Raw genomic sequence first — 27,342 nt, forward strand, 5'->3', positions numbered from 1 at the left:
GGCGGGTTGGGGGAAACAGGGGCTTGAGGTGGAGGAATTTGGGAGAGAATTGGGGTGGTGAGAATGGCCGGCGGTGGAAGCTATGGAAGTAGACGGGTGGGAAGGGAATTCGATGCAAGAAGAAAAATAAAAGAAAAAGAAAGATAAGAGAACTGCGAACCTTGGAATCCACCAAGATTGACGGGTATTGCTTTTGCCCCACTTGGGCCTCTCCTCTCACGAACTCACTAAGAAATCATCCAAAGAGAGAAAACCTAGAACTCACAAAGAGATCCATAAGCACATGCTGAAAATTTCATATTAATCATCATCCCAATACAAAGCCTAAGGCCTCTATATATAGGCCTCTACAAATAAGAAAACTCAAAAGATTAATATGCCCTCTTGGCCACAACTCACTAAACTCCCCTCAGAAGGGTACAATGGGAAAACATAAATATCAAATAAACTAGTACATAAAACACATAAAAAAATAATAATAAATAAACTCTAGATCGTAGCCGTAGATCTTCCGATGTCCTCATCATGGGATCATTGGGTTGAGGGATTGTTGGCGGTTTCGAGTGAATGGAGGCTGCAGGTTAGCTGAGTTAGGGAGATTGGTAGATGTCTGCAGTGACATAGAGCGGCAAGGGGCACATGCGTATGTCATATTGCTTTAGGATGTAAGCTTTTGAAATGATTAGATGTATGTAGTGGCATAGAGCGACAAAAATACTAAAATAGGATTCTTTCTGAAAGTCTTGATTTATACTTTTTTTTTTCCTTTCTTCTCTCCCTTATTTCTTCTTTTTATCTGCCTCCAGCTGCCGGTTATGAAGAACTGGGATAAGGATGGTTAAGGAAATAGGGATAATCTTAGCTCAGGATTCGTCTGAAATGGAAAAAGAGCTTGTTGCTAAAGTAGATTGATTCGCCATAGTAAGCATTAAATAACATTTTTGGACAGTTTTATTTAATTGAAAAATTAATTAATAAATATTAATATACTTCTTTTTTATATATATTTCTATGTATTAAAATGATTGGTATAAACTTTAGAATTTTATAAAATAGTTTCGATAATTTTTGGAACAGGCGAAAAGTGGGGTATAATTTTAGGTGAAATTTTCATCCTATCTTTTGAAAAATTTGAGTTTTTCAGATACTGTCTAAATTTTAATTTTAGCATTTATTTCTAAGTTTGTATTTAATCTTTTTCCTGGGGCGGTTTTTTTTTTTTTTGGGATTTCAGGATCTTCTCTTTCTGGCTTGCAGTAATCCAGAAAATAGAAATTGTCTGACTTCCATGGAAGAATGGCCAGAGTGGATTTTAGATGTTCAAATATCTATCTATGAGGTAATGATATATATGTTCCTTCATAGTCACCTATAAAAATATTGCACAACATGAAGAATTTACCTGATATTACATGTTATTTAAGATTTCTTAAAATAAGATTTACATTTAATTTTCATGACTACTTGTGCCATCATTTGTTCTTTCAGGTAGGATCACTAAAAGATTCAGATGATGCATGCATCAGTGAGATTGAAGATCTCATCCACAACTTCCTTATCATCATGCTAGAGCACTCGTTGCGAAGAAAAAATGGATGGATGGTAAAGTTTCTATCTACTATTAGTTCAGTATGTTTTAGGGTTTTTTCACAACAACTCACCATTCATATTAACATTCACATGTTTTATCCCAGTTTGCCTTAAATAAATTTTATTTCCTCATTATTCTTTTGTCATTAATATAAAAATGTACTGCAAAGATCTAGTTTTTGTTATATGTTTCGCCCATGTGAAAATGGATAATTCTGGAATCTGTTCCATGTTTGATAATTTTTAAATTTTGTGAGTTTGAAACTGCACTCATATACGGCTTAAGAACTTCAAAAGAAAAGTTTTACAATTTTATGATATTTTCTTTGGTCTATTAGGTTTTGATCATAATATTTATTTGATCAATTACACTTGTCATACTTCACTTTAAAATACATGGGTGTACAATGCATGTATAAGAAAAAGCCTGCGCAAACTACATGGCTTTCATTTAACAATGTAACATCTTGTAAAAAATGGATTTTTTTTCCAATGCATTAGGAAATATGTCATTCCAGTCAATACTATATAGAATTGCTAATGAGCAACAACTAAACTCTTTCTCGTGCAAGCGTATATGAAAAAGGCTAAAATGCTTGCTTTATGAATTAGAAATTTAATATGTTGCCTCTACTATGAGTTGCTTTCTAAATTCAAACACGTTGAACTCGCCTACGCAAATACATCACCTATATTGATCCAAATTTCATAATTTGATAATTTGTACAATTTTAATCCGCACCAAATCGAAATATAAAAATTATTCCTTAGATAACAAATCTCCCAATTTCCTCTTCTCATACATAGTTTGAAATCCTCAAAATTCCTCTTTTTATATATTACAAAATTCTTAATTAAAAATTGAATATATTTAAGTTTTAACTTTTTATACAAAGCAATTATTTATACCAAACAGTTATCTATATATAAACTGCAAATTTTTTTGTGAAAGTTGGTATTTTGGTATATATTTGAATTATAGAAATTTGGCATGTAACTTAGAAAATTTTTGGCATTACAGAGCACTCAAAACTAAACTATCATATTATCGGATATCCTATCGATAAGGCGTAATTTCCATCTTAAACTAGTCCTTGATAGCGGTAAACAATGTTTAAATAATGAAATTTATCAACTTTCTTTTGTTGGATGATATAGAAATTCATATTCTTGATAGCAGTTGTTCTCCTTGTCAATGCCATGCTTTATGTACTTGCTTGATCGGCCATAAAGAGAGAGCTATAAAATTTGTGATATGTTGCCTAATTCATATTATGGCTTCATTTTTTAGATATGAACGCTACTCTTAGTCATTATTTAATTTACTTCCGCAAACTTCTATATGTAATTGAAATATGACTATTCTTTTTTCTTGGCAGGATGTAGAAGCTGTGATTCACTGTGCAGAATGGCTGGCGATGGTTGGTGGATCAAGTGCTGGGGACCAAAGAATCAGGCACTAATCTTTAACTAAATTTACAGGATTAGAAATAATGTTGGTTTTTTTGTTATTATATATCTCTAGCTTCATATCTGTCTTATTCTTTTAAAAGAATAATGTTTTTACAAGCCATTTGTTAGTAGTGTGTTTTCTCTTTGAACTGCTTCTCTAGTCTTATTTGATGTTTGTGCTTTCTTAAATTAATCTTCTGGTGGAAATAATGATTTTTTCAGGGTTGAATGGTGTTATGGATGTGTAGCATGCATAAATACAGCTTTATTCTTGGTAGAATTTTGTTCAGTCTTTTTCTGTCTTTTTCCTTAGGCAGTAGCGTGGTGCACCCCATTTTTTATCTCTCTTGATCAAACAAGAGATGTGGAAAAGGAGAACCACCCAATTAGATGCAGTTTCACTAATACTCATTTTGACTCTTACTAATCAGATTCATGTTAGAGAATTTGTCTGTCTATATTGCCACAAAATACAAAATACTTTTCATGGTCGTCCAATTGATCTAACACAATCATTCATGCTGAATTATACATAATTAAATTCATTAAAATAACTATCAACTAGTAGATAATTAATACATATTAGGTGTCATTAACATATATTATCAATATTTTTCTTCTCTTATACACTCAAAATTGTACGTTAAAACACTTAGATGGAAAATAAACCTTATCACATTACTATGGCTCAATTGTTATTTTACCTCAGAAGTAGCAACAACTAATCTAAAATTCGAAGGTATAAACAATTCTAATATTGTTACAACCTGACCTAAGAGCTTGAAATACTTATGTGGGAATAGGTGGTCAGTTATATTTGTACATTATAATTCAAATATTAGAAGATAATATGCATGCAAATCATTATGTGTAATTCATAACCTATTTTAAGTGTTGCTGAGATGAGGATGCTAATGTGGATGAGTGAATTTATTCTTAGAGACAGGATACGAAACATGCAAATTCGTGAAAAGGTTGTAGTAGTTTCAGTGACCGAGAAGATTAGAGAGAGTGGCCTTAGATGGTTTGGTCATATTAAAAAGACAGCATTCCGATGACCCTATTAGGAGAGTAGATGTATTAAATTTGGCCTATGTTAAAAAAGGTAAAGGTAGACCTAAAAGGACTTGGTTAGAAAATATTAGAAATGACCTTTCTTTATTAGATTTAAATGAGAATTTGACTCTTAGTAGGACACAATGGAGAAAAAAGATTCATATATCTGACCCCACGTAGTGGGATAAAGGTTGTCCACGTAGTGGGATAAAGGTTTGTTGTTGTTGTAAGAATGATTGAAAATACATTTGTAGGTTGCTCAATGATAGAACAAACAAATAATCTCTTAAGAGCTGTTTTTATCATGAGAAAAATGGATGCCTTATCTTATTGTGTAAAACACTTGTTGGAGGAGTACCCTCTATCTTTGTATCATTAAAGGCTCATTCATCTCAATGATCTCTTCCGAGCTTATCCTAACATTGAAATGATGGCATGTAGTAATTTTAAGCGTGAATACAATCTTTTTGAGCCAGTATTATAATGGCTTGAACTCTATCTTTTAATATACTCATATTAAAATCATCATATCAAACATGCATTATTTCTAATACTTTTTTTATTTACATTTTAGGAGATAATATGAGTTCTATCTAACAATATGAAGATTTTTATAAAAGTGAATATTCATTTAATCACTTTTCAAAGACTACTTGTGGTAATAATATCATCGAATGCATATAAAGGGACACTCCAAGAGAAATGAATTTAATTAATATAAGGTAAAAATATAATTAGTAGCTGGCCATGTATTCTTTTTATGTTGCTTTTTTTAATGGGATACCTATACGAACAAATATTGTACAAGTTACACATAAGTTTTAATTAATTGTAAAGTATTTTTTAAAAGTCTCAAACTCTCTCTGACATAATTCTTTTTTTATTATAATTTAATTATGTTTTGTTTTATATATATCTATAAAATTTATTACTTTTTGTAGGTTCATAATATAATCTACTAAATACATTTATAATCATATCCATTCAGGTAAGCTGTTCATTTTACTCCTTTTATTTAACTATATATTTAAAATATATGAACTTTTAATAAATTTAATCCTAATATTTCCTTGCTAGTTCCAATTAATTAGTTCAATATAATTAAAAAAAAAAATCTTATATTCTAAAAAGACAGCATTCATCCATAATTAATCTTTATTTAAATTATCATATTTCATCAAATAAAATTTTCTAAGTTTTCTTAAAACGTTAGACTCCTTTGCTTGTCTTAGTCTTCCTCATAGGAACCCTTACCAAAATTTCCTTAAAAATTAAAAACTGAAGCTAGGATTTCCTAATTTGAAGGAATAGCAAAGGAAATCTCAATTAAATTTCATCAAGAAAGAAAAACTACAATCTTGCTTAAGCACAACTCAATTTTGTGTGGCTTAGTCTGAGCCCACATTAAAACCTTGCTCGCTTTCCCTTTCTTGTGGTCAGGATCATTCGATTTCTCTCCCTCATTCTTGCTTGGTTTCTTCATCCACTCTCTCTTTCTCGCCCTCATTCTCTCCCACTCGCTCTTTGTTTCACTCAAGTGCTTGCTCAATCTTCGTCATTAATAACTGATTTTAATTACTTAATTAGTGCTGCAGTTTGCAAACTCTATAACACTTATTATATAGGCGTTTTGTTAATTTAATATCCCCCCTTTTTATATATTTCTTATATATATATATTAAAAATTAGTAAAATTCATTTATTTAGCCTTTTTTATCACTTAATAAAATTTTGAGGCACAACTAAACAAACATAAATAAATATTTATTAATAATTTTAACATATTATTATCATTTTAATTTTTACAAGTACTGAGTTTACAAGACAAGGAAAATAAAATAACATGCTCGTTAGTTGTTTAAAAAGGCATGAATATTAATAATCATAGACAATTCTAGTTTAGTGCAATAACATTAATCATTGCATGATATAATAATTGAACAGTTATAAGTAATAAGTATGTATGTTTGCAAGGAAGGAAACATCACTTACATATCAAATTTCAGTTTTACTCTCATATTTCTTTTCTCCTTTTATTTGTCCATAGTCTTATAAGTGTCATATAATGATGTCTAGGTTTTGCCACATAATTTATAAATTTTAAGTTTGTTATCTATAAACTGTTGGTCTATAATGACTATTTATGAGGGTTAGACTTAAATAAATATAGCAATTATAGAATGACCCGCCAATAACACTTGGATTGCTGCAGTGTACAATTATCAGTAGTCAACAACGGCTTTTGGCCTCTATATGGCTTATCTTGTTAATACTTTTGCCCCTTACATAGGTTCTCTTAATTTTGCAACCTATTCCATATGACATGATCTCATAAGCTTCTTATTAGCATCATTATCATAGGCTTTCATTATATACTTGGCATTGTTATGAGCATGCGATCATTAATTTGTATCAACTTGTTTATATTGCATAAGCAACGCTATATGTGAAGTAACATTTGATTACTTGAATTTGCACGATAGATTATAAAATTTGTATGATTGGAAGATAACGTGTAATGCATTAGACTTATTGATAACATCTTATTAATATGCTTATGAAGAAATTTCGAGGGAATTAGCAAGCATTTCACTTAAGAATAGTTTCCTCCCTATGCTAGAATTTGAGCATCTAACCACCAAAACCAAATATACATCATAACAAATTTCCCAAGAAAATTTTAATATCCTTATGTACCAACTCAAATATTAATCAAAATAACCTCAAAATAACATTTATCTCAAAATAATTACTCATACAAGCCATTGAGCTCAATAACCTCTAGCCAAGATCGTTTCTCCATAAAACAACATAAAGTCTATGTTTCTTCTCACTATTCTAGCTCTCTTCTTCCTTCAGCTCCTGTTTGCGGTCTGCTCTATGTTGCTTAGCTCCTAAAGGCTAAAAGAAAGAGATGAATTCTTAGGCTATTAGTTGTTAGTATATATAATTAATTATATATATAAACTTTATATCCTTATGGAAAAAACATCACAGACATTCTCAATACCATTAAAAGATGTACTGTGTTTTGGAGATAGGGATTTCAGCTACAGTAATTAAACTCTTATACAGGAATATCATTCAATGAATTGTATTATTAAATAGTTTAGGACAGTTGATTTAAGTAATAAATTAATTTATGAAGGCTAATATATATATATATATATATATATATATAAACACAAACATGTCCATATAAACACATGCATGCATTTATATATCAAAATGATCATAAATAAAAGAAGAATTTATAAATACATTTTATCATTTTCAGAAGATGCGAAAATTGGGATTAAAATTTAAGTAAAATTTGATCATTTTTTTAAACGTATTTGAGTATTACATATCCTTTGATTGTTCCCTTAGCATATTTTTCCCTGTCTGAACAATAAGTCTTTCTTTATGATTCAGATCATGATTTATCTTGCTGATGCGCTTCTAAATTATTTTAGCCAAGCAATTATTTAGTTTACTTTTTTATCAACTTACTTTTTGTTTGCTTGATGTCCTAATTGAAGGCGTGAAGAATCACTGCCTATTTTCAAGAGAAGACTGTTAGGTGGCTTGTTAGATTTTTCTGTGCGGGAGCTCCAGGTTCAGGTAATTTTACATGCTTGTGAACCACCCCTAAACTTGCCATTTGTTGATCATTCCTTAATCTTTTGGGTTTTATTTTCAATATGTGCACCAATAGTATTAAAATAGTTCGGCACAAAGCTATATAGATGGCATTTGGCTTTCATTATGCTTGCTTTTCTCCAAAACAGTGAACTTTATGTGATAAAATCTTTGTTTCATGAGGTGTAAATCAGTGTTGTCCTATACCTTTTATTATCATTTTCTAAAATCAATGAGGTCATGCGTTGAACTAATCAAAGGGCTTGACATGTGGTATAGATTCTAGTTTTCCAATACGAAATCATGAAGTTGATGCAACAAATGAAGTTTAATATGTCAACATTAACATGAAAACTTATATTCAACATTTATTATAGAGAAAAATCATCATTATTAGACGAGCTTTGAAAATTTAGAAATCAGGACTGTTTTTGCGGTTTCCTCTTGTAAATTTACATAAATTAGCAGGAATTTTTATTCACTGTAATGCCTTTTGTCTACATGCAGCCCGGTATGAAGATATTCCGTATGTTCAGTTTTTCATCTGCTCTAAGCATATTTCCTCACGACTCTACTTTTATTTGTTTAAACTCGCAAGTTCATTTGCTTTATAGTTACTGAAAGTAATTTAATTCAGGAGATGTCCTACCTAATGTATGATGGAGACATTGAACTAAGTGAGTGGCCAAAATAAATCTTATGTTGGTGATGCAAGCAAAAATTAGGAAAAGCCCCTAATTTTTGCAAGCATAAAGATACACACTTCCTGGGATATAGAAAATACACGAAATATTCAAAAATAGACAAAATACATACTAAAATTAAACTTTCATAATATAAAAGACTCTTGCAAACGACGCTTACAAACTTTTAAATAAAACCTCCTAAAGTTGCATCCCTTAATCAAGAAGAAAGGTACAAATGGCGTCGAACTTGCGGAGAGAAGAAAGTGGTTAGAAGCCGAGACGAAGAGAGGACAAGCTCGCAAGCTTTCCTAGAGGGAGAGGAAGAACGGAACAAGCTCGCAAGCTTTTCCAAGAATGAAGAAAAACCCTCAGGTTTTTAGATCCAAAAATCTCTCCATAACATATTCCTTTTTTTTGCTTACAAAACATCTTATATTTATAGGAGAAAAGAGGGCAGCCAAATAGCCCAAAACATCTTCAATTAATTCAATTAAAAAAGGAGAAATAGAAGGCCAAGGGGCTGTCCAGGAACATCACCCAAACAGCCACCTAAAAACCCGAAAAAAAGGCAGCCAAGGGAACCCGGAACAGCAGCCAAAGGGGGAGGAACCAGGGGAACCGGAGCAGGCAGCCCAAGTAATTGGAACAAGCAGCCAGACAGGGAACCGGAACAAGCACCACAAGAGGAACCGGAATAGGAAACCAAGCAGGGAAAATCGAAGAGACACAGAGAAGGGGAGAAGGACTAGCCACTGGAATGAGCCAAGGAGGAGAAGCCAAGGAGCCACAGAGAAGGGGGAATGAACCAAATAAAGGGGGAATACTTTTGGACAGAAATTTTGAGCTAAAAAGGAGATAAACTACACATAATAATGAGTTGGAAACAAGAAGTTCACCATTAATGAGCTGATTTTAGAAGCTCACCAAAAATTAAACCAAAATATTTTGACCCCCCTTTGCCTACATCAGTTGGTGAGACTTGCTTTCCATAAAATGGGATGAATTAGAAGACCATCTTTCATATGTATAGCTTTTGATTTTTCCTCACGGAACTTCCTTATTATCAGTTTTTAGCAACGATCATCATGTTCCTTGTGTATTTGTGGTTTTGACTATGCTTTATTTTGTTGTTTTTCTGAATGTTTTCTAGATTAGATGAGAAGAAGGGTTTTGCCTTTTTTGTATTTATGTCATCCATTATCATGTCGAGATCCTTGCTATCCTTAACATTAAATTAATTGTGTATTTGTGCCTATTTGTGTACTTGAACTTGCATGAAGTAAAACCCAAAAATGCTAACTTTATCTTTCAATTTTCTCTTAATGACCACATAATACAAGAGCATGAAATAATTCTTTAAAGTATTTGATACATTGCAATATATAGAATGATCTAGGAATGTGACGCAACAAGAAAATATTGCAAAGACACAAATCTTTCTTTCTTACAACATATATAAATATAAACACTAAGATTGCAAATCAAGAGACACAACTTCAACTACAAATGACAAACATAAACTATAAAACATATATATATTTTAGAGAAGAAGGATACATGTGGAGTGGAAACCCTGGATAGAGAAGAAGGGATTAGACGACCGAGATGAATTTTAAGAGGAGAAGGGGAAAGAAGACCATAGCTCGCAAGCTATGTAAACCCACAGGTTTTTACATTCCACAAATTTTTATTTCTAAAACCCTCCTAAAACAACCACAAAACAGCCCTTATATTGGGGAAGAAAAGCTAAAAAAAAAACAATTTATACATGTATTTAATGCACGTTAAAATCAGAGCTTAGGTTTTTGTTGGGTCTTCCTTTCTTTAAGTCTTTATAAAAATGGAAAATCATGATGTAATTGAATCTGAAGTTGGAGAAAGTAAACCAATTTATCTTGAAGAAACTATTCCTAAGAGGCGATGGATCTCACCGCAAGGAAGTTCTACCAATCCCATCCATAATGAGTTGTACAAAATTCAACATAAAATGAATTTGGTTACAGAAAAATACGAGAAGGGAAAGAAACTTCTTCAAACCTAGTTCAAGCAAGAGAGAAAATATTAAGAGAAATATGCGGCCTTATTTCAAGAGTTGGATGTGGCGCCTTCGACACGTCATGGAAGTTCTAAAGTCATCTCATCAGGGGATGAGAACTCTCAACCAGGGGAGATTTGATGCAAGCAAGGCTGTCCCGATTGCTGACTGTTCGGTTCCTGCCCGCTTGGCTGTTTGGTTCCTCTTTATGCCCTGATTCATCCCCTGGTGCTGTTCGTTCCTTGGCTGTTTCCCGCGTGCCTCTTCGTGTGCTGTTCCAGTCAGTTGTCTTTTGGTCTTTTGCCTCCCCCTTTCATATTGGTTTGAGTGGGCGGCTGTTTAGTTCTCTTTCTTCACCTATATATTAGGGTTGTTTTGGGCAGTTTTTAGTAAGAGTTATGTGATTATTTTTGGAAAGAAAACTTGAGGGTTCTTCTTTGATAGTTTGCGAGCTATGTTCCCCTTTCTCTTCTCCTCTCTTTAACTTCGTCTCGGGCTTCTTATCTATTTCTTCTCTCCGCAAGTTTCCACCCCATTGTATATTTCTTCTCTTTAAAAACTTATATGGTAGTTGTGTTGTTTGTTAAAAATGAAAGTTAAACATGAAGTGAACTAAAATTTTGTTGCTTTAAAAAAATGTGGCGTGGTACTATTTTAAATTTTTTATCTCTTTTTAAATCCAAATATGTTCGTTTGTGCTTTAGCCTTCAATGTATGTCGTAAATGCTCGAAGTCAACGCATGAGAATGCTGTGTAAATTGATAATAAGCTGAAATTAAACTCACCCCACTGAGACTTGTGCACTCCGTTGTTTTTTTAAAGATGAACAATCATTTTCAAAATTTGCAAACTCTTTCCCATGTACAAAAAGTTAAAATATTTTACATGACATTTCTTGATTGAATCTCCTTGCCTATAAGACAAGATCATAAGTTTCTCATTTCATGTATGATCATCCGCTGCACAAGAACTTGAGTCGACAAGGGATGAACCCTATAACGAACACCTACAAAACAAGTTCAAAGTGACATGATATTTTATTTAAGAAACACACTAGGCCTTCAATATCTTTAGTAAAAAAATATCGCATAATCACTCCTTTGATGTGGTGACTCATAAGGTTAATCTATGAATCCAATCTTCTTCAAACATGCTAACAAAGTTCGCATGGTTCAAATGATAACATGAAATCATTTAAAAACTTCGTTGATGGCCGTGTTGACATAATTCCTCTATCGAAGGAGAAATTATTCTGTGCGGAGGCCGGACGCAGCTCTATGTCTAGAGGTGAATCAGGTGGAGCCACGTCAGCGGTACCGAGCCGCGATACTGAGCGGTACCGAGCGAAGGGGTGACGTGACACATTCTAGTTGGTCTCCGGATGACGTTCGGTGTCCGCACATAATAATTAATCCTATTGAAGGGTATTCTATTTTTCAAAATGCGCTCGAATGACTGTCTGATTGATTTTGGTTCGATATTTTAGCCAAAAAAAAAGTATGAGAAGTAAAAAAATTCAATTTAATGAAGCTAAATCTACTAGAAAAAGATAGAGAAAAATTCATCTACCTTCCACTATAGTTTATTGAGGGTGCTCAATTTGATAAAATCTTATCTTATAAATGACCAATATCTTGTCCAACATATTTGTACGATTTATTCTTAAGAGATCTCTTGCCCATCTCTTGCCATTAAGGGCATAACATGTCCTTTTATTGGTGATTTTACTATGAAATGACACTACTATAGTTAAACAAATATGACGACGATCCTTTGATCTAGTGGTTTCGAATTGTTCCATCAAATTACGGTTATGACTAAAACCTATGATTTCGCCGATGATAGTAACTTCTAAATAATAAATCATATGATGCATTTGATAGGGCACAAAGCTAAGATGCTAGAATCACTAAGACGCTCCCCAAAATATCTATTTTCACTGCTCACATTTTGGCTTTTCATAATGTATCTATTTTTGCTTATTTTCAAACTTCAATTTCTTATTTATGAAACTATCTCCTCTATCAAAATTTTTTTCTTACCTGAGTATTGCTCCCTATTCTATTTTGCATAATTTATCTCATTTTTTTAACTCTTATGATTCTTTTCACTAAAACTTAAAATTCATTGATTTAAAAAGAGCTAAAGCTAATCTCATATGCTTCTAAAAATTTATGGCAACTTTTAGTCCAAGTGCTAATAGAGTGAGTAGCATATCTTAATAAAGTGGTGATCCCTACCTCATAGTGTATAATTATTATTTTTATCCCTGAGTCAGGTTAAAAATTTTCTTCTGCAGTGCTAGTCTAGGTGATGGTGGAATAAATCAGTGTGTGAACAACTTTACAAACTTATCTCAAATTTCTCATGAAGCTACGACTATCACCATCTCTCAACTTTTCCCTGTAACAAAGGTTATAATTATGACTCTTCTATTATAATAGTAAATCATATCATCTAAATTTTTTCCTATTTTCAACAACCAATCTTTAGCAATTGTTCGATCACTTGCTCTCTTGAATGCTAATGGCTTCAAAGTCTGAAATATATCAAGTGCTGATCTACCTTACTACCAAACTCAAATCTTAGTTCACTGCTTGAAAATGATTTATCAATAGATGCTATTTTGTCAAGACTCTGTGAAATTTGATTCACAATATCATGCAGCTCTTTGGGTCTAGTCTCCCCATTTGTTTTATTCTAAACAGTAATTCTATTTGAATTTTTTTTCAACTTGTATTTTTGTTTCAATGGTTGGTTGGGATGATTGACAATTTTTTTTGACATTTCTTCATTTATATTTATCTGAGAATGCATAACTTTGCTTGTTTAATGCAAATTATTATATAATAATCATGTTACTTACAAGTCACTTCTAAACTTGACTAAATCATCTACTTAATCAGATCAACCTATAACTCTGTACTAATCACATCTAAAAGTAATCTCTTTTCTATATTCATTTCTAAATCCAGTATCTCTTACATTATAAATTACAATTTGAACTCTTCTCTGATATCAATTTATGCCACTCACCATGTTGACTCCCTCTAGTTAATCATGAGGTGTAATAGAAGTGAATAATCTAATCAAACAAATTTCTAGCCAATGCCCATCTGGACTTTACTAATTAGGATCGAATGATTGAAAATTATTCTTGCTCAAATGCCATAAAAATCTACATTACACTTGATAAACAACTACTAGCTCCAGCAAAAACATTGACATGGATGCATAAATAAAATTAATAAATTGATGGGAAAACATTGTATATTTCAAGTCATAGCACATTTTTTGTGTGAAAATAAAGATATACATGCCTTTTTCTTGTAAAAGTAATGCCTTTTGATAAATTTGTTTCTTCCATTTTCTGTTTTAAATTATTCAACAGACCGAATGGCTGTTTCTTCATTCATTTTTTTCTTTCATAACAGACTCAAGTTATTGCTGCAGCAGCTGCTGGTGTTGCTGCAGAGGGATTGCCACCAGAAAAGGCCAAAGAAGAAGCAGAGAAGGTTGCTCATCCTTCTGTTTTCTTGGCTGAGAATGCAATTGTGATTTTAATGATTGTGGAAGATCATTTACGTTCACAAGCACAGGCTTTCTGTTCTTCTACATCTGTTGTTACACACTCAAACTCTGCAGGAGCAACATCTGGAGCATCACTTGAAACTGCTGGGTCTAGAATTGCATTATCACGCAATAATAATGCAGGGCTTTCCCTGGATGTATGTATGCAGATATTCCCTCTCTTAATTTTAGTTATATTGGCCAATGTTCATTTCTTGTTTCATTGCTTACTGGATGAAATTGAGCAAACTCACAATTTGTTCTTACTCAAGATTTGATATAATCATTAGGCATCATTTGTAAATTTATGTTTAAACATTGCAGCTAAGAGTGCAAAAAATTGCCACAATATGTATGTACCAACATTGGCAATATGATTTAACTTAGAAATTTAATCATCTTAGTTTCAATAATTGTGGCCTTATGCGGTTGCAGGCACATTTTATTTATGCTGATTATACTTGCTATTCCTGATAACTGTTGTCAATTTCATTTTGTTTTCTGTCAGCTTCTTGCTTCCATGGCTGATGAAAATGGGCAAATTTCTGCTGCTGTTATGGAGCGCCTCACTGCAGCAGCAGCAGCGGAGCCTTATGATTCTGTCCGTTGTGCTTTTGTATCATATGGAAGTTGTTCTTTGGATCTAGAAGAGGGTTGGAAATATAGGAGTAGACTGTGGTACGGTGTTGGTCTTCCCTCCAAAACAGCAACTTTTGGTGGTGGGGGCAGTGGGTGGTCATCATGGAAATCAACTTTGGAAATGGATTCAAATGGAAAATGGATTGACCTTCCCCTAGTTCAGAAATCAGTTGCCATGCTTCAGGCTCTTTTATTAGATGAATCTGGGCTTGGTGGTATTATTGGAATTGGAGGTGGGTTAGGGACAGGAATGGGAGGAATGGCAGCACTTTACCAGTTGTTGGATAGCGATCAGCCCTTTCTTTGCATGTTGCGTATTGTCCTTGCTTCATTGAGAGAGAATCACTGTGGAAAGGATGACTTGGCTGGAGTTACAAATGGTGAATCTCATGGTACAATGGAAAGGAGAAACAAAAATTCCTTGCAATCAAGGAAACCTTGTTCAATGTTGCTATGGAGGTGATTATTTGAATGTCATTTAATGTTTTTAAATTTTTGAAAGATTTATATTTTTTAATGTTTGGGTGGTGTGATCTTACTGCTAATTATTTAACAATTGTTCAAATTCTTGATTCATCCTTTCAATTTATATTTTCTGTTGTTAAATGAGTTTTTTGAGTGTACCTGTTTAACACAGGTCATCTTTTCCCTAGGAATTCCAGTATGGTCTGAAAATTTTCAGTTTCACCATATAGTAGCAATTTTAGTTAGGACTGTTCATGAATCCCTCTATATTTGATTTTACATATTTTATTTCTATTCTCTAAGCTTTTTCATTTGATAAATTTATGACTTAAATTGAATTGTGTTGGAAATCAAATTTGAGCTAAAATGTGAGTTTGGTAATTAAATTGAAATGTCACGTAAATTATATTTCTTTTTGGATTTTATTTTGTGAATGCTACTGATAAATTTATTGATGTAGATTTAACTTTCAATTTGCTTTACTTTTTTGTGAACTTGGATGAGAGAGGGGGGAGAGAGAGAAAAGAACATTGAGGGCAAGGGAAATTCGAGAGAAGTAGCTTGGCTTTACAGAGTGCTGCTGATGTAAGCACACTAGATAGAAAAACCAAACAAGGAGAACAAAGGGCGAAACTAAACCAAACTTGATTCAAATAGTAGCAATCATCTATAACATCCAAAACCCGACGAAGAAAACTAGAAGAGAATTCAAAGAAACAAAGAAAATAAAAACAACGCTATCCTTAGATAACCGTCAGAGCGGGTTCCTCATATGCATCGAAATGTAGGTTAAGTAAAATAAGTGCTTAGGGCTAGCAAACCGATGGTCCACCACTGCAAGATAGTCCAACCGTCCAATCCAAACTCCTCCAGCAAATGTTTCCAAATCAGCCAACAAACACCACCAAAGCTCAAGAAGAAGGAGACAAATGGAGTGGAACTTGCGGAGAGACGAAAGAGGTGAGAAGCCGAGAAGAAGGGTGGAAAGAACTCGCAAGTCTTTCCTAGAGGAGAAGGAGAATGGAACAAGCTCGCAAGCTTTTCCAAGAAGAACCTGCAGGTTTATAGAAAATCTGCTTTCAATATTTAACTCCCCTTCCTTCACAAAACATCTCATATTTATAGGCAAGAGAGGAGAAACCTAATAGCGACAATGACCTTTCATATTCACATTATAAATGAGGGAATTAAAAAGCCAGCAGTCAACTCTAGTAAACAAAGCATCAAAACCATGGAAAAGCCCCCAAAAAGTCATGGGAAAACAGCCCAGGCGGAACCCAAAGAGGCAGCCGCAAGAACCCAGGAGGCCCGCACGGAACCGAAGCACCAAGGCACAGGAAAGGCCACCAAGCACGGAAAACCAGCAGCCAACCGGGGAAACCAAGGGGACAAAGGCTCGGAATTTTAAGAAGAAGAGGGGAGGAGAAGGGATAAGACCACTCCATAATGAATCCAACTTATGAGCTTACCTTATAGATTAATGAGCTAGCAACTTAGCAATTAAAGCTCAACTTCAATGAACCATCCTCTTCCATTCTTCATCATAAGCCCCAAAACCGTGGACCATAAGCCAATTCGAGAACCAGCAGCAGCCAAGGACCAATCAAGCCCTCAAACCAAAGGTCTACCAAAGCCCAAGCACAACCTACCATGATCATTGGATGCTTTCCCATCATTAGATAGCTAAAAAAAACAAAAAAAGAGCATAAAAACATACTAATGTTCAATATAAAATAAAAATACGTAATATTTGATAGCATCAGCTGCTATCATAATTTTCATTCAAAAATCATCATCGTATGGTAAGCACTAAAAGCCCTTGTTGTCATACATATTCAAGCGGATACAATTTCAAATATAACAATAACCTCAACAAATAAAAAATATTGCTAATGTCCTAATGACTGCTTAACCATGATAGGATAGACGAAAAATAATCAAGCCTTGACACATATATAAACTAAAAATCATTGCTAAGTTATTTATAGCGATGGCAATGAATTAATTTCTTTCAGCACAAAAAAAAATTTTTCCTAGAGAGTTAAAGTGGTTTTTGATGGATATTTAATGCTTAAAGGAATTAAAACTTTGACAAGTAGAGTTAACTCCATGTGATAGGGGTTAAGAAAAAAAAGAATGATGGTATCTTTAGTTGGTTGAGGAGGAAACAATGAAACAACAATTATGTAAGATGGATGTTGTTACTATTCCTCAGTCAAATGCTACATTGGTTGCCCTTGGACTCTGTTGGTTCTGTTCTACTCACTACACTTAGTGGCAACTAGAGTTACAAGAGGTCAAAACCTCTTTTCTATATTGTCATAAGTTGGATATACTTTTATCCCTTCTAGGATCCAGAAAATTTCCACTTAATCTTTTTTATAAAATGGAAAAGAAGTACCTTCATTGGTACTATATTGTCATAAGTTCTTGCCTTCTTTTTTTATTAGATTGAGAATTAGCAAGGAGTGTTCACATGTCAGACTTTGAATGAGATCTCCCAACATTGTAAGAGGAAATGAGATAAATGACCTTATTGGGAGCCCAAAATGCCACCGCTCCAATGTCACCTCCACTTGAGTTGTGCCTATTGTCACCACTCAGCTTAGGTGTTGAACCTTTTATTTTCTTTTATTCAATGCAAGTATTGAAACTTTGTTTGAACTTTGAGATTCATCTCTTTTCATTTGGCTTCTATCATAAAGACAGTGGTGTCATCTTACAATGGAAAATTGGCTAGAGTCTGCACGCCTCGTTATAAAGGGCTTTGCTTCTTCCCGTTAGATGAGATCTTTACAGGGAGGAGAGACCACCACTACATTATTGAGACAAATGGAAAAGTCAATGCCTCCAATGTGGAGTTAGCAGTTTCTTCAATTTTTAACACTGTCATTGCAACCTGCTAACTTTCTTACATAGCTGATATAAGACAGCAAAATTTTCGTTATATTGACTCTGATGAAGTGCCCTGTAATGTCGGTTTTACCATGGCCAACTGAACATGGAAGAAGTTCACTAGGTGGAACTCAATTTCTGCTTGTAACCCACTTCTTGCCCAATTGTTCAAGTGATTATTTGCACTGTCAACAACCTCATCGATTAGGTTATTAGAGAGATTTATATGGAAATGCCACAAGAAACTTTTTAACCTATTTCTATTTTTGGTCTCAATTCAAGGTATAGGAGATCATTAGGATCAATGATGGGAAGGCTCTTCGCATTACTTATTAGATGGCCCAATAATGGAATGAGGCTAGACATCACAAAATCGTGTAGATGTATAATGTTCAGTCTAGCGGGCTAAGACTATGGAGAGGCTTGCGTCTTCTCAATTACAAAATGCCTTAACTATTGAAGTGTTAAATTAATTAGTGGTTTCAAGGGTTATAAAAGTTTTTTTGAAGAAACTTGGCTCTACTCTTATGTCAACAAAATCAGATTGTTTTTATCATGACCCGGCCTAGAGGCTCGAATTAACGAGGCAGGAATAGACGGTCGGACGGTTAATTAAAATTTTCAATTAATCTAAAACTATCTCAATAACCTGAAAGAGCCACTAAACTTCAAAAATATAAACTAATATAAAAGGACTTAAATACCTTTTTTCTGGTGCGCCACACCAATGATATATATTTTCACATCTTCTATTCATTTTGATTATAATAAATTATACTTGAAAATGTTAGAACAACTAAGAGTAAGGTACAACTTAGTGAGTAAAACATGCTTCTAAATTATACTAATTCAAAGTAATTGAAACAATATGCATGAGTATTTCAATTCATATCATAAAATAATTTCATTTACATTCATTTTATTTCAAGATTTTCAATATTATGCATATACAATATTTTTATCTATATCTTTCTTCTTTCTCATAAATAATACAACCGTCACAGGTGTCATCGTCTAAATTAGTACCAATGAAGGTACTTCTTTTCCATTTTCATTTCCATTTTATTTTCCTTTTCCATAACCTTTTTCTTTAACGTGCAGGGGTACATTGCGTCCCTAGCCAATACTATAAGGGAGTGTGTTCCATCAGTTAACATACACATGCAAGTATTTTACATAAATCAAATCATTCACATATCAATCATTTACCTTCAATGAAAATGTAAATCATGACATTTATTTTCATTTGATTCAACATGATCAATCATTGGATATGAGAAAAACGGATCATAATCTAATTTGCAATAGCAGATATCACTATCTTTCAATGCATTTAAAGAAAGAACAAAATCATTGCTATAATTAAAAGACATGAGTACACACCTTGAACTTAGGAAATGTGATGCTTCACTTTTACTCCTTATTTCAATGATGGTAGATTTAAAGCCTATAAAAGATCACTTCATTAATTAATTATTTGCTCTTGATTTTTCTAACTTAATATTTTAAAACTTCTCACTTTAATTTAATTAAATATACTCTCTTTTAAAATTAATTTTTTAATTAAATGAGATCTCTCTCTCTCTCTCTAATTACTTAGCTAATTCACTAATTAGAATTTAAATTTTTAAGATATTCATTCTCTCTCTATGTATAGGAAACAATATTTTCTTTAGTATCGTACTTTAATATTTACTTTTATTAAATTTCTATTCTTTATCAGTAAATTCATATTTGTATAATTAATTATCTTAGTTAACATTTTCAATTAAAATTCATATCTCTTATTTGAATCTCATAATCTCTCTTATTTAAATATCGATTTATCTCGTTTTATTATTTTCTAATTTGAAATTTCTTCTCTCTTTAATTAATTACTTTAAATATATTATATGCCATAAATTCATTACACTTCTAAATCCAATTTTTCATTTAATATATATTCATAATTTAATTTAAAATCGCATATAATCTTATATTATTATCATTAATTAATTTCTAATATTAATCTTTCTTAAAATTTTTCTTATCATTATTTCTTTTATCAAAATAATACTAATAAAAGAATAGAAAATCTTACCTTTTCCGAGTAGACGAAACCTTCGCTCACACTCGCCTAATCCTTCTCTCTCGCCTTCGCTCTCAATCACTCGGTTGGCTCGATCGCAGGTGCCTCTTTCTCCCACTCTCTTCCTTCCTGATTCTTGATTTCCTTCCTTCTTCTTTTTCTTTCTCTTAGTTGTTGCATTCTCAAATTCTTTCGCTCATTTGTTGAACTGGATGAAGCGAAACAAAGATATCTTCCATGAGGAGTCACCATTTTTCACTCCAGACGCGATTAGTGACTTAGAACAATGAAAAATCTGTCAAATAGACGTATACATGCTCACGGTGACCATTCGGGTTGCGTTCCTCATCGTTTCATTTGCTCGGTTTGCCTGTTTTGCTTCTCTCAATTTAAAGCTACGATCGGTTCAACTAAAACAATCGGACCGGTTCTTACATTTTACTGCAAAATTTGGGCTACGTTTGCCATGCATCTTTATCAGACTTAAGGGTGATATTGGGGGTTGTTGCTTATAGGTTGTCACAGTTGGTCAACTACAGGGCTTAGAACACCTGTTAATGCTTGTGATCATAATGACCAAGAAGATTATGATCGTGAAGATTGAGATCACAATGAGTTGGATTAGATAGAATTGGGTCAAAATGATGTGATACGATGACATCCTACAGCTGCACTACAATGATTCTAAAGTAAGAGATTGAATAAATTGTAATTTTTCATAGTTCATTGTAATAATGAACTTTTATAATTATTTATCTCATGATTAAGTAATTCAAAATTTTATTTTCTTTGATGTATTACTCATTTTTATTTCAAAATCCTCGTAATATTGTGAGTGAAACTCTAGGAGTTTAAAGATATGTATATTTTGATCAATTCCCCTAGTTCCTTTGTTTATCCATAATCATCCAGCTCTTCTTATAATATGGTTGACTAAACTAATATAGCATTATCAACATACTTGGCTTCTTGAGGAAAGTAATCTAGCTAGACTAAGTGTATTAGCTCACATTTTATTTCCTTGTTTTATCTCCTTATTGATAGAAAATCAAGTGGAATCTTTAATCCTTGCTTGCAATTGAAGGTAGAATGACTTCTGTAATTTAATTGTTTAGAATTTAAAGGAAATGTAATATGAGTTTTGACTGGTATACCTAATGGTGGCCCATGGCGTTGGTGAAATCTATAGATGCTTTGATTTCATCCTAGGGCATGTTTCATTTAACATAACTTGTTTCACCATCTTACTACACTATTGCATCACCAAATTGCCCCTTATAAAAAGAGTGACTCTCCATTACTTCACCATCCCCATCTTTTAGATTTATAGGATATAAAAATTTAACCTGACTGTATTCATATTTGAGTGATTCTAGATTTAGTTTTTAGAAGGTAGATTGGATATCAGATAAGATATTACTATGTGCTTTCACCTTCTTAAGAGGACTTTATGATCAGATTAAAAAAAAAAAATTTAGGCGCAAGTCCTATGATTAACTATTCCTCTTGATTAAGAGAGAAAACTTTCAAATAAAACAAGTTTTTATTTTACGATGATTTAAATAGCAGCAGCAGTTTGAATTGAAAGAAAGAACATACCAGTATTGATTAAGAGCGAATGATTGGTGAAGTGACGACAAATGAAAAACCCAATCAAGCTCTCATGTTTGTCTTATGTTGAGTTGTCTAATCTATCTTGTCAATTGAGGTAGTCGTCTCAACCTGATTTAATAATCCTTATCAATAATCTTTTGTTACATCATCCAGCAAGGCCTCCTATGTATGTGGTGAAAGCTTGTCAGAGAGGCCAAATTTAAGGTAACATTGGCTAACAAAGGGTTAATACCTTATCAAGTGTTTATTATGGCTCACAGGTCATAGGCTTAGGCATTGGGAAATCTTTGTGCTTGAGTCGTAACCGCAATATAATGTTACCATTGCTGCTAGACTAACTATCTGCTCAAAGGAAACCCTTATTTGCCTTAGATTTTTTAGTGTGGTCATATATATATCCTTAGTATTTTTATTATTTTACTAACATCTTCATTTTTCTCACCATGCAATTCATGGAGGAAAAATGGTCCCTTTGAAGATAAAGGGAAAGCGGAGATCAGCTCACTTGGTCAGGCAACTCTTTCATTCCTGCATCCACAGCAAAACAGACGCACCAACCTACCTCCACATTTCCAAATAACTATATACAAAAACAGCCAAGAACCTTTTTTTATGTTTCTTATTTAACAGGATGGTATGTTGAAACATTCAATACAATTCATTATTCACTGTCTTGTGATTTCCATTTTTCTTTTTTAGAAGTGTCATTGATCAGTTCCTTACCGGCTAGCAAATTTTGTATCTGAGATGTCTCTTAAATGGCTAATACTTTATGTAGGATCCTGATATATTTTTAGACTAATAAACATTCTAACCCCTTTACTGGTGGAAAACTCTCCTTCTAAACCAGATGCAATATCCAAGCAGCTGAAACGATATCATTAATGACTTATTTATTTAATATTGTTATTTTTGACAATTTTAGACTAAGCGGTTTACAATTTGTACAGTGTTCTCGCACCTATTCTTAACATGCCGATTGCTGAATCCAAGCGTCAAAGAGTGTTGGTAGCATCTTGTATTCTATTTTCTGAGGTTAGTCAATTTGCTGAATTGTCTTTTCTTTTGTTCTCGTTTCTTAAGTTGTGGATGCAATCAGCAGGAAATTGAAGGACTGATTCTTGATCCTTGTATCAATAGCTAGAATCTATTTATGAGGCTTTCTAACAAATTTAAAAAAACATTAGTTTTCCAATCAATTGGATTTTTGTTAAACAAAGAAAAACTGTTGATATTGATCTAAACTATTGGTAATAATTAGAAGCTAAATTGCATGGCATTTCATCAGTGTTCCACCATTTATCAAGCACATAAAAGAAATGATTTTGATGCGGACATCGGTACAAAGATTTGGCGCATCTATCACAGGAGGCGTCGCAAATCGTCGGCCATGATTTAAACCTTCAATTATGATTTATTTTTCTACATTTTAGTTCTTCATTAATGTATTTTCCTGTTGTACCCCTAGGATAGTTTATATGAGTGTTATGGCCCAAGGGGCAATTTTGTAATTTTTATTTTATCATGTTATGGCCTATATATAGGGCCTTAAGCTATTGTAAAAGTGATGATGAATGGATATGAAAATTTTGTGTTCCACACTTGTGTTCTTGGGAGAGAACGAGAGTGAGATTCCTATGGGAAGGAATCGAAGTTGTCACCAGCCGCAGGATGGGTCCTGGCTCGTGATTTGAAGTCCCTTGGAGAAGGGCAACGGATCACCCGTCAGTCGTTGGAAGAGTCCAAGGCTCGCGGTTCTTGTCTTATATCTTTCGTTTTATCTTCGGTTTTTATTTTCTCTTTCGTTTTATCCTCTATCTTTGGTTTTTGTTTTCTTTATTCCGTCTTTGTATTTTCGTCTTCCCTCGCCACCTTCCATCATTCGTCCTCGTCACATCCAACTCCACCAAATTTCCCCCAACTTCCTCCATATACACCAAGCTCCACAATATTTCCCCATAGCCGCCGGCCACCTTCACCCGACCCCCTTGGCCGCCGGCCCCAATGCTCTAGCCACCGGTCAACCTCCCCCTCCTCCCCATCTCCACGTACCATCAAGACTTTCCTAAATTGGTTTGATATTTTAGGTAACTCTATTAATTATTCAAATTCAAATTTATTTGAATTTGAAATAGTTGCTTAACCTGAGAATTTCAAAATCTGAGATGTTTCTAACTCCACGTAACAGCTCTAGGAATTAAATTCCCCACTTCCTTCTCTATACATTAATTGCTCCCTCTTCATTCCCGTAACTCCCTCCTATCTTCCTGAATCTCCCTTCCAATCAACCTGCTTTGATTGGGGGCAATTAAGTGCAGTTATTTCCTTTGGACAGATTTCCAAAAGTTGCTGCTGCTGGCCGAAAGCTTCCCAGGCCATCACGTGGGAATTCCTCCACTAGAAGCTCCCGTGAATTCACTTCCATAATTCTTGTTCCTACTAACCCTTTCCTCCCAACATTGATAACTAAATTTTCTTCTCAGATTTCTGTTTGGAATCTGAAACAATTTTCAGATTCTACAAGAGGAGTTTGGTGTTTGTTCTCCCTCCTCTTTCAAGCAAGAAATCTGATTTCTCTCAGATTTTGGGAGAGGTGATCCTCTCCTTTGCAACGCCTCCTTCCCGTTCTACATCAGATTTTTTCACAAAGTAATGTTGTCAAAAACCTTAGTTGTAAGAACTAGTCTGGCTGCCGGCCAGTTAATTAAACTGGCAAAGCAGCACGAAGCAGGCGAAGTGGACGGGTTGTAATTATAATAGTAGTTAGTTTTTTAAGTAAGTAATTAGTGAGAGAAGTGAAATTTATGTTGTATAAAAATATTATAATAATAAAACAATACTTAATCATTAGAATTATGAGAGTAATTTTAATATTAAAATTTGAGAATATTATGAGTTGAAGATAAATTATAAAATATAATGTAATTGTAGGTATCAATCTGTCGGTAGCGGAGTGATCATTAAGTTAGAGAAAATTTTGAGCAATTAATTAATTAAATTTAATGAAGTAATCTTTAAATGGCTTTATATCTACCGTATTTGGAAAGGAGTAAAAGTGAAGTAATGCATTTCCTAATTTCAAGGTGAGTACTCATGTCTTTTAATTTATTGTAATAATAATTATTTCTCTTATATATGATGCATCAAGTAGTGATATTATTTAATTTGCTCATTGTTAATGTTTTATGATTTTTCTTACTTAAAGTCAATTGATCATGTTGAATTAGAAGACTTAATTTTCTATCAAGACATGTAATGATACTTATTTTATATATATATATATATGAAATGATTTGATTTGAAGAAGATAACTGATATGATTTATGTAGAATACTTGTATGCGCATGTTGAATTGATGGAGTCTACCCCCTTATGGTACTGGCTGAAGACGCAATAACCCGTGCACGTAAATGAAAAAGAAAAAAGAAATGAAAAATGAGTACCTTCATTGATATTAAATTAGACGGTGGCTCTTGTAACGGTTGTATTATTTGTAAAAAAAATGAGAAAGATATGAATACAAATATGATATATATGAATGATATGATTTATGCATAATATTAAAAGTCTTGAAATAAAATAATATGATTATATGTAATTATTTTATGATATGAAATGAAAAAGTGATCATGCATATTATTTCAAATACCTTTGGTTATTGTAATTTGCATATACGTGAAAAGATTGGAGTAGCTCCAGTGGAAGATAAGATTAGAGAGAGTCACCTTAGATGGTTTGGTCACATTAAACCGAGGCCTTCCGATGACCTTGTTAGAAAAGTTGAGGTATTAGATTTGACTTATGTTAAGAAAGGTAGAGGTAGACCTAAAAAGACTTGGTTAGAAAATATTAGAAATGATATTTCTTTATTAGATTTAAATGAGAAATTGACTTTTAACCTGACAAAATGGAGAAAAAGGATTCATGTAGCCGACCCCACGTGGTGGGACAAATGCTTGATGTTGTTGTTGTTGCTGCTAGTGGTCCATAAAGATTCAGCTTTTTTTTTGGTTAGCCATTCGCTCTCTCGGTGGTCTGAATGAGTATGTCTTTTGAATATTTTTTTATATAATATTTTACAATGTATTTCATTATATAGTTTAATTTATTACAGAATAAAATTTGATTGGACCTATTATTATTAGAGTATTTTTTTTCAAAATCATGTCTTTTATATTAATTGTAACTCATCATTTATCAAAAAGAAAAAAAACTAACTTGAATCAATTTGATTTTGTGCCTCAATTAAATTTCTAATTTTTTAAATTAAAGATTAATATAAACTTAATTTTTTTTAATTAAATAATTAATCCTTTGAGCCTTTGCACTCTGATACACTAGAGGGGCCCATAGCTAGGTTGGGGGAGCTATTATTTATTTTGTAAGGAATTAAAGGGGAGCTATTTAGGAAGGTTCCTAATGAAGAGGGAGCTTTTTAAGAAGGTTTCTAATTAAGGGGGAATTGTTTAGGAATGTTTCTAACAAAGGGGGAGTTGTTTAGGAATGTTTACTAATCGTTTTTATGTTATTTAGGAAGTGTTTAATTATTTGGAAAGGTTTCTTAAAATTTGTTTAGTTGTTTAGGAAGGTTTCCTAAATCATGCCTAATTGGTTAGGAAAGTTTTCTAAATTATGTTTATTTTGGTTTGAAATGTTCTATTTATTTAAAAAACTTTACTAAATTATGTTTATGCTGATTATGATTGTTCTAATTATGTTATTGTGTTATATAACTATTTAAGTGTTTGTCTATGGTTTAGGGAGGAGATTGCTGAGTTTATTTTTTTAGTGTTTGTTGTTGGTGCGGGCAAAAAATATAGTGGTGCCTATACCCTTCGCCCACAAGAAGCAAAAAACAAATAAGCTACCGACGAAAAGGACTAAAAACGAGAAAGGAAGAACAAACTCTTACATTTCAAATAAAATGTAAAAACTAGAAATCAAAAGACTTACAACAACGACTCTTGCAAAATTTAACCGACTTACAAACTTGACTCAATCACTTGACGACCCTAAAGTTGCTTCACTTAGAGAAGAAGGATACAGGTGGAGTGACACTTGCGGAGAGACGAAAGAGGTTTGAAGCCAAGAAGAAGGGTGGAAAGAGCCCGCAGGATTTCCGGAGGGGATGAGAAAGAAGGGTGGAAAGAGCTCGCAGGATTTCCGAAGCAAACCCGCAGGTTATAGCTTTTCCAAAAATAACATATCATTCAACTTTTTTTAAGCATTACAAATCCTCCCATATTTATAGGTATGAAAGAGAAATACCAAGAGACACCTAATAAATTCCCATAGGAATTCTAAACATCACATAGCATTTAAATTACCTAAAAAACATCCCAAGCCAAGGAACCGAAGAGGCATCCACGGGAACCTAGGAGACCGCCCGGAACCAAGGGGTATGATCACGGGAAAGAGCCCAGGCATGGGAAAACCAGCAGCCGACCGGAATCCAAGGGGGCAAATGCACAAAATACTAAAGGTCATGGAGGAAGCCAAGGAGCCACCTCATGGGAAAAGTAAATCTTGGAATTCCAAAGGCCAGTTTGGAATTCCAAACATAAAAAGCATAAAAAGAACATTTAATATAAGATAATTATGAGCTAAAATCATAGCTAATAATGAGCTAACCCTTAGTTCAATAAGTGAAC

The 27,342-nt window shown here is 33.2% G+C and overlaps 1 protein-coding gene across 3 annotated transcripts in view; it reads left to right on the top strand.

Moving 5' to 3' along the window:
- The window catches only part of LOC110099829 (BEACH domain-containing protein C2), a 111,554-nt gene that overhangs the window by 33,333 nt on the left and 50,879 nt on the right, over window positions 1-27,342 (top strand). For all 3 annotated transcript variants that reach the window (XR_003703094.1, XM_020827122.2, XM_020827121.2), the window contains 7 exons: window positions 1,235-1,339; window positions 1,489-1,602; window positions 2,970-3,046; window positions 7,620-7,701; window positions 13,875-14,168; window positions 14,519-15,108; window positions 22,642-22,726. Coding sequence is in view for 2 of the 3 variants with exons in the window: in XM_020827122.2 (XP_020682781.1) it covers window positions 1,235-1,339; window positions 1,489-1,602; window positions 2,970-3,046; window positions 7,620-7,701; window positions 13,875-14,168; window positions 14,519-15,108; window positions 22,642-22,726 (1,347 nt within the window). In the remaining variant the exon portion in view is untranslated. The remainder of the gene's footprint in view (window positions 1-1,234; window positions 1,340-1,488; window positions 1,603-2,969; window positions 3,047-7,619; window positions 7,702-13,874; window positions 14,169-14,518; window positions 15,109-22,641; window positions 22,727-27,342) is intronic.

The sequence above is a fragment of the Dendrobium catenatum genome, unplaced genomic scaffold, assembly GCF_001605985.2.
Source record: "Dendrobium catenatum unplaced genomic scaffold, ASM160598v2 fragScaff_scaffold_1608, whole genome shotgun sequence".
NCBI classification, from domain to species: domain Eukaryota; kingdom Viridiplantae; phylum Streptophyta; class Magnoliopsida; order Asparagales; family Orchidaceae; genus Dendrobium; species Dendrobium catenatum.